The following is an 11,200-nucleotide window of genomic DNA, read 5'->3' as shown; positions in this document are numbered from 1 at the left end:
TGCAAAGGCCCGTGGGCATGGAGATGACCTCCTGTAGCAAGGGAGAAAGGGCTTTCCCCTCCTCAGTACCTCTGTAGGGTTTTAAGTCTCAGAGTTGCTGCCCAAAATGAAAGGCCCAGGCCTGGGGGAGATGCCCAGGCCCTCAGATTCCCAGTTTTATTCTTTTACCTAGCCATGGGATGTAGATGAAGAATCCAGACAAAGAAGAACGAGTGGAGGCACTTCTGGTGGGCAGGTCACCATAGGAGCCTGGAGTGAAGCATGAGAATAGGAGGAAGGAAAATGTTTAGTCTTTCACAATGTAATTTATAGCAACTCTGACTTTTGGGGCTTGTCCTTTTGATGGATAAGGCCTCCTGGGGCCCTGACATTGCAGTGTCTCTGATGCTCTTGACAGTGCTCCCTCAGACTGACAGGGAGCTCGTGCAGGATCAACAGCTTACAGAAAAAACAAAATGGAACCCATGGAGATAAGGCCAAGACCTTCAGCCAAGGTAGTCTAAAGAAAATTAATTTTTAGAAATCCAAACCAAGTAATTAAAAGTAAAGCCAAATATTTGCTCTACCTTGAGCAAAGATGGAATGAGCCACTGAGCACCTAAAAGCCTCAGGCTCACTCCAGGAGCACCGAGGAGGAGTCTAACCTCTTATGGTCATGGTGCTTTTTATTACATTCATTTGAGGAAATGACTGTACTAAGCCATGAAGATAAGAGAAATAAGATCTAAATATAGAACAGCCATTAAACCACAGATATGTTGAAACCTCTAAGGTTGAGGAAATTCCTACTCCATTTTAAATTTCCGAATAAATAGTCATAATAATAACAGTAGTTCCTAGGACATAGAAGGTATGGAATCGTGTTCTCCTGTAAAGTGTGCTTGCCTATATTATAGAGTACTAAATATGTATCATGAAAATAATGTAGGAATAACTGCAAGTCCTGCCACTTGGCAATTATGGAATATGTCCTTCCAGATATTTTTAAATAAATGAATGTATATATTTCGTGTGTGTGTGTGTGTGTGTGTGTGTGTGTGTGTGTGTGTGTGTGTGTTGGTCTTCGGGCTTGAACTCAGGGTCTGCGGGCTGTCCTTGAGCCTTTGTGCTCAAGTATAGTGCTCTATCACTTGGGCCACAGCTCTACTTCTGGCTTTTGCTGGTTAATTGGAGATATGAGTCTCACACTTTCCTTACCTGTCTGGCTTTGAACTGCAGTCCTCAGATCTCATCCTCCTGAAGAGCTAGGGTGATAGGCATGAGCCACCAGCACCTGACTATATATTCTTCTATAACTCATGATAGTTTATAACCCATCTCCATGTCAATAAGTTGGTACTTTCTATCTAGCGTCTACTGAGTGGCACAATGTAAGGAAGGATTTGTCGATTTATATCGTTTAAGAGTTGGCCCTTCTCATGTGCTGTTCTTTCTTTAGCAGGTATCTTCTGCAGAGGTACGCATCGGACCCATGAGACTGACACAGGACCCTATCCAGGTATGCTTCTGTTCCCCAGTAGGGGCTTTATTGTCAGGGCACATGGAGATGAGGACAATGTTGAGAACTTTCTGCTGCAAGAGCAGATAGCCGCCCTTGCCCTCTCACACCTGTGGATGCATGGTGTGTGTTTTCAATGGTTTGTTTTTATTAATATCACATTGGAAGACCCAAATTGTATTCTTGATGACATCACCCCGTTTTGAGTATAGACATGAAGAATAGTTTGCATGACGGCTTGTGAGGAAGAATCACTCTTCCACCCAAAACTAGACTGTCCCACTTCTTTTTACATGCAGGAACAGAATGTGTTAGAGTAAGGGGCTTTGCCATGAGCTGTAGCTGGGAGGCTCTGCTGTATGAGCTTTTATGTATTGTCCCTCTCCTATGTCCCATTATCCTGCTAAAAAATGGAGATCATAATGCCTTTCTCACTTGTCAGTGAAGTGAAAGCCTTGAGTGCCTAGAACACAGTCTGCAAGGCAATGTGCTCAAGAAACATCATGTGCTATATTAGTTGCTTGCGGAGAAGAGAGCAGTGGAGAGGAGAAGTGAAGAAGAGATGAGAGAAAAGAAGAGAGGGGAGGAGTGGAGAGGGCAGGGGCTGGGAGAAGAGGAGAGGAGAGAATAGGAGGAGAGAAGAGAGGAGAGAAGGAGAGGAGAAAATGAAAGGTTCTCTTTCAGGCCAAGCAGCCTACTTACCGGGCTCCATGATACAGAGGCAGGGGGTCCCTGACAGAAGGCCCAGCCACCTGTGGGAATGGCCTGACTCTAACGATCACCACAACTCTTATTTTTCTCACAACTTATTCAACTTCCAGAGAAACATGTACAAAAGGAGCTTCTGCCTATTTAAATAACTGAAAATTTCCCCTCAGTATATAAGTCAGCTTCTTTATCCTAAATAATGAATCTCCCTCCTCTTTATAACCAATGTAGCTTGCCAGCACCTGGCAGCTCACCCTGGGCTCAGGAGTGAACCCATAGATAAGTAGACAAGTGTAGGGATGCTGGTGGAAACAAGCTAAGAAGGTGCACAGTGCAAGTTAGGAGCAAATGGAAAAAGACAATAAAGCTTCAGAGTTGTTTGAGAAGGAAGGAAATACGATGCTAGGCAAAGGAAAAAAACAGAAAGGAGAGATTTAGCTTGGGAAAATTTGATGAAAATAAATCTAGGAGCAGGGAGAGAAGGAGAGAAAAAAATAAGCTACAACTATTTGTATAGAATACAAACAAGTGGAAAATTCCAGTAGTCATTCTGAGGGCATGTATTTCATACTCCAGTTTTGGGTAAAGGCAATGACAAGTAAAGGCACTGATACCAGATATTTATTCACAAAGCAGTTTTCATAGTACTTGCCCGGGGAGTAGGGGAAGGGGAGAGGGGTAGCGGAGGGGTGGAGGGGATGGCAGGAGGGGGGTAGCTAATGTAGTTTTCAAACAAACAATCTCATTTACCTACATTTGGGCCTGTGCTATACTGGCAATGAATGCTTATGCTAAGGTTGTCTCATACTTTAAAAAATGTAAGTTGTCAAGTTGTGAAATATTTCAAATATTTATAAAGGTATATGTGTACACTCACTTTCATTAAATATTAATATTAGCCCTATTCATTTGGGAGAGGTAATTTTTTTTCCTTTTCAGAAACAAAGATTGCAGCTGGGTATATATTGGCTCATGCCTGTAATCCCAGCACTCTGGAGGTAGGGGCCAGAACTATCACAAGTTTGAAGCCAGAATAGATCACAAATTGAGAGTTTGTCATAAAAATCTAAGGACTGTAGACATAGTTCAATGGTAGAACACTTACTTAGCATGTTCAAAGCCCCGAGTTTAGTCCCTGGCACTGCAAAAGAAAAAAAAGTAAAAGACTGTAGTTACTGTTGAACACGTCGCTTATCCCTGAGCCCTTTCCCCAAATACTTCATTGTTGCATCATTCTGAAATTTATTCTCTTCATTCAGTGTCATTTGATGTCATATCAAAGAACCCATTGCTTAATCTAGAGTCACCAAGATTTAGTTCTTTGTTCGCTTCTGAATGCACTATAATTTTAGCTTTTACACTTAATTTTCTGAGTTACTCTGAGTTCTCTTTTATAGGTAGGGATCTGCCTTCATTTATTTGTATGGAATAATGAATTGTCCCTGTAACATTTGTTACCCCCCCCCCCCACACACACACACTCATGCACATTTCTGCATTGAGTCATCCTGACACCTTTGTTAAAATCCATGAATGTGAGACTTTGATAGATTCTCAGCTCTCTTCCACTGGTTTTTACATCTCTCTTTATGTCAGTACCACACAGCTTTAACCACTATAGCATTTGCAGTTTGAAAATTGTGAAGTGTGAGTTCCCCATTTTTATTCTCATCTTTCAAGATTATCTTGCTTTATCTGATGACTGCAGCTTCACTGAACTGATGTATAAGCTCTCACAGACCTTTCATAGATTATTATAAATTCTTAAAGACTTGTGAAGTATTTGGTTAAACCCATTCATCATTTTTGTAATGGAACAAGTGTTTTGAACTCAGGACTTTGTACTTGCTAGGCAAGTGCCTATTGTTTGACCAACCCATTTTTCTTCTTGTTATTTTTCAAGTAAGTTTCAAGCTTTTTGTCCAGGCTAGCCTTGGATTGTGATATTTTTACCTATGCCTTCTGCACAGCTGAGCCTACAGGTGTGCATCACCATGACTGACTGACTTGTCATTTTGAGAGAATCTCACTAGCTTTTTTGCCTGGACTAGTCTTTGACCCTACTTTTTCTATCTGACTGCCAAGTAGCTGGGATTACATTCAGATGAGTCACTCTGCCTGGTTTCCATTTGTTTAATTGGGTTAATTTTTTTAAGTCTTTAAAAGAAATTCTTCACATATATTTATAACAAAGTCCTTTGTCTCCCAATCCCAGGTTTTTATTCATTTCATAACTCTGGCTTTCGATGAGCATACTTTTTCATTTTGATTTGATTTTATATTTTATACTGCATACTTGCATATATTACACATACTAAGCATCTAGATTTTATAAAACTATTCCAAGTTATTCTGTATTTTCTGTCCTTTCAAACATGATGTAGTCCTTTGCAGGATTTAAATATTGTTAAAAGCTTCACTTTCCTCTAATGGAAATGTAGTTTTGAATTTATTATATTTGATATATTGAAACACAAAAATATTTTTGGCTTTGTATATGATTTTGTATATAAAATAATTATATACAATTATTTTTAACATAATAATAAAATGAATATTAAACCTACCAACACAAGGAAGGTCTAGAATGCCTGTGTTGCTACATACCATGCCTGGTTTACATTGCATGAATTTGGACCCAAATGACAGCTAAGAAAGTGGTAGAGTCCTTTTCTTAGTGATAGAATAATTAATTAAAAGATTCCTTGGAAGAAATAAAACCACATGCTTACAGTCAGCTGGTATTTGACAAAGGAGCCAAAGACATACAGTGGAAGAAGCATAGCCTCTTCAACTATTGATGCTGAGAAAACTGGGCGGCCCCATGCGGAAAACTAAAAGTGGACCCCAGCCTGTCACCATGCACTAACATCAACTCAAAATGGATTAAAGACCTTAACCAAACCTGAAACTCTGAAACTACTGCAGGACAGAGTAGGAAAGACACTTGAACTTATAGACACAGGCAGGAACTTCCTGAACAGAGTCCCAGGGTCACAACAAATTGGAGAGAGACTCGATAAATGGGACTACATTAAAATAAAAAGTTCCTGCACAGCTAAAGATTTAGTAACCAAACTAGAAAGACAGCCAGCTAATTGGCAAAAAATATTTGCCAGCAATATATCAGATAAGGGGCTAATATCCAGTAGATACAGGGAACTCAAGAAACTAATCCCTCCCAAACCTAACAAACCAATTACTAAATGGGCAAGGGAACTAAGAGAGACTTCCCAGAAGAAGAGATAAAAATGGCAAAGAAACACATGAGGAAATGTTCAACATCCCTGACTGTAAAGGAGATGCAAATAAAACAACCCGGAGATACCACCTTACCCCAGTCAGAATGGCCCACATCCTAAAGTCAGCCAATGACAAATGCTGGAAGGGATGCGGAGAAAGAGGAACCCTATTGCACTGCTGGTGGGAATGTACACTAATACAACCACTTTGGAAAGCAGTCTGGAGGTACCTCAGAAAGCTAAATATAGACCTCCCCTATGACCCAGCCATACCACTCCTAGGCATCTACCCTGAGCAACAGGAACAGGATACAAGGACATATGCCCCTCCATGTTCATTGCAGTACTGTTCACAATAGCCAAGATATGGAAACAACCCAGATGCCCCACTACAGATTGATAGATCCAAAAATTGTGTTACCTATATACAATGGAATATTATGCAGCCATTAGAAAGGACAAAATAATGTCATTTGCAGGGAAATGGATGAAACTAGAAGAAATCATTTTGCGTGAGGTAAGCCAAGAGCAAAGAGACAAAAGTACATGGCCTCCCTGATATGTAGATGTTAAATCCAAAATGCAAGGAGATATGACAAAGTAAACAGGACTGGAGAAAAAAAGGACCTCCACTTATCTTATCGTATCATTACTAAATGACCCATGTTGTTCACCACATTTATGGTGTGTGTGTGTGTGTGTGTGTGTGTGTGTGTGTGTGTGTGTGTGTGTGTGTGCGTGCACATCTGAAGGAAGCTAGGAGGAGGACACAGAATCAGAGGGAAAGGGAAAACATACAACAGAGGGGCCCATCAGCTGCAGTGGACATTGACGAAAACAAACTAAGAAACTCAAGGGCAGCGATGGGAAGGAGAGAATGAGAGGGAAAGAGGGAACAGCTAGCACTAAGCAAAATGAAAGAAATGTACGTATCACCCGATGTGGAAGAAATAGCTGTACTGTCAAAGCTCAGAGAATTCACAAACTTTATAGACCATGATAATGACAATTTGCCTCATGAAGATTAGAGTATGTTTGTGACTTTAACTATCACTCACAATACTGGGAAATTTGTGAAATTTATGTAATCATTTAATCACAATAAAAATTATTTTAAACAAAGATTCCTTGGGGAAAAAAAACCCAAGAAGTTCAACTTAGAACCCAAGATGCCTGTATTGATTGGTGTCTGTCATTAAAACATAGTTGGACTAATTGATCCATTCAATAAGAATCTACTGAGGCTGGCTGCTGTGGCTCATGCCGGTAATCCTACTCAGGAAACTGAGATCTGAGGGTCATAGTTTGAAGCCAGCCAGGGCAAGAAAGTCTTTGAGACTCTTATCTCCAGTTAACCACCAAAAAGCTGGAAGTGGAGCTGTGATGCAAGTAGTAAGATTGTCTTGAAGAAAAAAAAAAGCCCAGAGACAGCATTCAGGCTCTGAGTTAAAGTTCAAGCTCTAGGACTGGGGCACACACGCACGCACACATACACACACACTCACATGCATCTCTCTCACACACACGAATCTACATATGTCTATATACACACATATGTCTATATACACACGAATCTACACACACATACATGAATCTCACACACACATATGCACGCATGCGCCCCTCCCCCCACGAATCTACTGAGGACCTACTATGCGAAAGGCTCCATGCTAAGGGCTTCAGGGTTAGGGATATGGCACACGCAGAGGTCTGAGAAGTGGATTTCATTATTCATAACACTCTTAACTTTAGGGACATTGATGGCTACTCATGTATTTTTGTGCTTCTGCTACTGACCAAGCAAATGCCTTAGAAAAATCAAACCATGTCCTGATGCTTTCACTTTTGTTGTATTTTTTCCCCCTTGGAGAAAAATATCTATTCTGTTACTTCACTGGAATGCCAAAAATATTAATTAGTTACATCAGCCAAGAGCCCTAAGGGCTTGGGAGGAAATGGCTTGATAAGACTGTTTCAGGATGTGGTTGCTTTGGAGAGTGCATTGCTGAGTTCACAGGGGAAACAGGGATGTGGAACAGAGGGCCAAGCATGCCCCACATGGAGCTGGCTGAGCACAGGGAGGTGTGGAATGAACTGGAAGAGCAGTGTGATACTCTGCGGCACATCTATCCTGGGTGAGTGTATGTGACTCAGAGAAAGTCAGATTTTCCAGTCTTGGCAAGAAAATAAAAAACTAAGGGAACTATTATGAGGCAGTAAATTCCTATTCACAGAATGCTGTCTGAAAATTAAGTGGCCTTTATCAGTGCTTGGATACATTCGTTTATGCTTACAGTCCTGTCTTCACTCCTTCTCGCCAGGCTTTCCGATGAGCTGGGAACTGCATCCACAGAGGTGGCCTAAACTATTTTTCCTAAGCAAGGCACCTTTTTTCAAAATTATTCTTCCATTTTGTATGGAATTTTGTGGGGTCATTAGTTTTGGGGACATTATGTATTGGGGATCATATGGCTGCATGCGAATCTGGTCATCTCACATTAAGTAAAATGCGCACTGGAGAGGAGAATGGAGTGCTGGAGAGGTACAGAAAGGTCACTCACTTCAGCAGCATTTCCCTTCCAGTCTGTACTTTCTACTACTACCAGGTTGTGTCTTCTGCTTACTCCATCCAGACTGGGGTCAGTCTGGCCTCAGTTCACATCCTGTTATATGTGTGGCCATATACCCAGATGTCTCTTAATCACTCAAGCCTCTGTTCCTGTTTGTAGTATGAGGACAGTAGCCACCTCTACAGTTACTGAGGGATTATTGAGTGGGTATATCACAGGTACTTTAGGTTCAAAGGCTGGCCAATAGAAAGGTCTCATCAAACTATAGCTCTTGGTAACATCACTTTCCTAAATACATTTAAGAGGAATTCCCACCTAGGAATTGTTTTACACTGGAATTGGCCCCTCCTCTGATCATACTAGCTAATCATTTAGTGTTATGTGGAGGAAACTTGCATGGACTATGTGTGTGGTCTGCTCTAGGAGATGCTTGTTACCAGGTGTTGGCTTAAGATCAAGTATTCTAAAAATGCTTCCCAGCAGATCCATGTTGAGAGACCATTTGGAGTCATGGTAGACCCTTATTCAGAAAGAACACTAATGACTAATACATGTACTTGTCTTCTTTGAGTTAAGGAAAAGTTAGTTTTGTTTTCATCCCTCTCATAGTCTTCCCAAGAGAAAATAGTTTCATTTGAAGTTAGCTATCAAAAACAGCATTTTTGCTATTCACACACACAAAAAAAATCCCAGCTTTTTCTAGACAAAACTTGTGAAAGAAATGATTAGAAGGATTTCCCTTGAGGTAAGTGACACGAAGCAGGTCTAGGGACAGATAGATGAAGGAAGTCTGCGAAGGTGCAGCCTGCAGCCCTACAGCTGCTTTGCTTGGAGAAGTTACTGTCCTCATCTATGAGCTGGTGGTTGGATGGATTATTCCCAGAGTCCCTTGGGCTCTTAGAAGCCCTGCAGGTTGTAGTGCCTGCTGTGGACACTGCCACAACCCACAGTCTTATGCTTCCCCTTTGAAACCTCTCCCAGCAGCCACTCTCACTCATTCTCTCATCCAGCCCTGGACCAGCCCTTGTTTCTTCATTCTAGCTCAGGATGATAGACAAATTTTGTGCCTCCAAGAAGAATGCCGCAAAGTTCTTTTGGAGATAGGCCTCTTCCTCACAGTTTGAAGTCTTTGAAAAGCAGTGAGGTATCCCTTCCAAATTCACTGATTTTTACCATTAAAAATGCCAGGCCCGCAGTGACACTCATTACCTACATGAGTGTTTTAACTATGAATAATGGCACAAAGTATAAACTTCGCTGCTAGCTCCTCACATACAAATTACTCTGTAATAACAACTATGTAGCATGATCAGTGGCCATCCATGACACTTTTTTCAAAACCTCCATAATTATCTGCTGCCTATTTGGTATTCAGCTCAAGTACAGCTGGCAAAGTGTGTATTTGTGTTGCTTCCTGTCTCTCAATGATAACCCCACACAGTTTTGTACAAAAAGAGATCCTTGAGAGGGGAATGAGCCAATGACATGCAGCAAAGAAGTGAAAAGAGATGATGTTGTAAGTGAGAATCAAATTGAATGTAATTAGACCCAGTGGCTTATGGGAAAGCTGACACTGCCTTTCAGAGACTCAGGACCAGGATCCACTGGGCTTGTTGAATACAGCTTTTGGACAGTGGTTGGGACATGAAACATCAGAATGCCACAGAGGAAGTATGGCCAGCAAAACCAGTCACACCCATTAAAGGAAGCTCAGGAGCACTGTCTGACACCAGAAGCGCAGAGGGGCAACGTGTTGGAAGCAGATCCAAAGTTGAGAAGATAACATTTCACCAAGGCAGAGAGATGCTCCTTCTGGCCATAATTTATATGGTTTGCAGATGGGAAAGCACTTTGCAAACTACTCCAGAAGTTTAAAAAAAAAGAAATAAAATATTTTAAATTTATAATGTCTGCAATTACAGTGGGCTTGTATAAATATTTGTTTTACTTTGAAAATATTTTTTCCAATATGTTTGTAACCAATACTAAAAGGTTTACAGTATTTTGACAGAAACCCTTAATGGTCATGAGACAATCCTAGCTTTTACCTTTATTAATTCAGATCACTCGGTGTGGTTATTTTTGTGATCTGATTTGACCATGTAGAGGAAGACTGCCAATAGTTGTACTTTGACACTGGACAAAGCCCAAGTTGGCCCAAGTCAGCTCCAGAAAAAGAAGACATTTCCTCATTGTTCCAGGCTTCAGCCCAGATCTGTTTTTTTTTTTCTTCATTACTGAGGTTTGAACTCAGGGCTTTGTACTTGCTGTAGTCCCTCCCCCACCCTCAAACCCACTGTTTGTCTCTTGCTGTTTTGCTGGGATGAATGTGCAGTGAGATTGATGATATTCTTCTGCTTGTTCTCCTAGGCTGGACCTTTGTCCATGCTCTGCCCATGGTCACCACTTACCAGTGCACTTCTTATGGCTCTCCTCCTGGGATGCCAGGACTAAATGTTGGCTTATGGCCATCTCTGTCACCTTTAATACTAACTCTACCTGTTGCATAATAGGTCATCAATAAGTCTTGGAATAAATGTCAAGCTACTATTTAGAAAAGCAGGCACAATGGCAGCTTTTTTTCCTTCTTTCTACATCAAGTTCAGTTATATGCCTTTAAAGTTTATATAAATATTTATTTATAATTTTCATTAGTATATGTTGTGCAAAGGGGGTTTCGTTGTGATGTTTTCTTACATGTGTATAATATACTTGGGTTAAGTTCACCTCTTCTGTTTCATTCTTAGCTTCCCTCCCCTGCCTCCTTTTAAAATAATTTCTAGTAGGTTTCTGTTCTACTTGGAAAACTATTTTTCAGAATTAATAAAGAGATTTGCCTTAGTAGATGGCCAATAGGTACTAACAAATAGCCTAAAAAGAGATTATAACTACAAATAGATTAATCTCTAAGAGAGAGATTTTATACATACAAAGAACACTAAATCTGAAGAGAAACTTCATTGCTTACTTTTTTTATTGTTGTTGTTTTGTTGCAAGTAACAGCTCCCCTATGCAAGTAAATAAATAAATAATTGAGAAATGTATTACAAAGATAGTACATTCTTTCTCCCAGAATCTAAGAACAAGTTGAACAGCCCTGTCTTGGGAAGGGTAGTGGTGGGCCTCCTCTGAGTTTGCAGTGCTTCCTTCAGCATCTCTTCTCTAATGGGTATGGGCCCACT

At 40.7% G+C, this 11,200-nt stretch overlaps 1 protein-coding gene across 2 annotated transcripts in view; it reads left to right on the top strand.

Annotated features, from left to right (window-relative positions):
* Positions 1–1,438: 1,438 nt before the first annotated feature.
* The window catches only part of Pde8b (phosphodiesterase 8B), an 88,857-nt gene continuing 79,095 nt past the window's right edge, over positions 1,439–11,200 (top strand). For both annotated transcript variants that reach the window (XM_042690912.1, XM_042690911.1), the window contains exon 1: positions 1,439–1,498. In XM_042690912.1, the coding sequence (XP_042546846.1) occupies positions 1,472–1,498 (27 nt within the window). In that variant the 5' untranslated portion in view covers positions 1,439–1,471. The remainder of the gene's footprint in view (positions 1,499–11,200) is intronic.

The sequence above is a fragment of the Dipodomys spectabilis genome, unplaced genomic scaffold (genome assembly GCF_019054845.1).
Source record: "Dipodomys spectabilis isolate Male_0828 unplaced genomic scaffold, ASM1905484v1 ptg000140l, whole genome shotgun sequence".
NCBI lineage: Eukaryota > Metazoa > Chordata > Mammalia > Rodentia > Heteromyidae > Dipodomys > Dipodomys spectabilis.
Note: the sequence above shows the minus strand (reverse complement) of the source record. Positions and strands in the feature narration are given on the sequence as shown.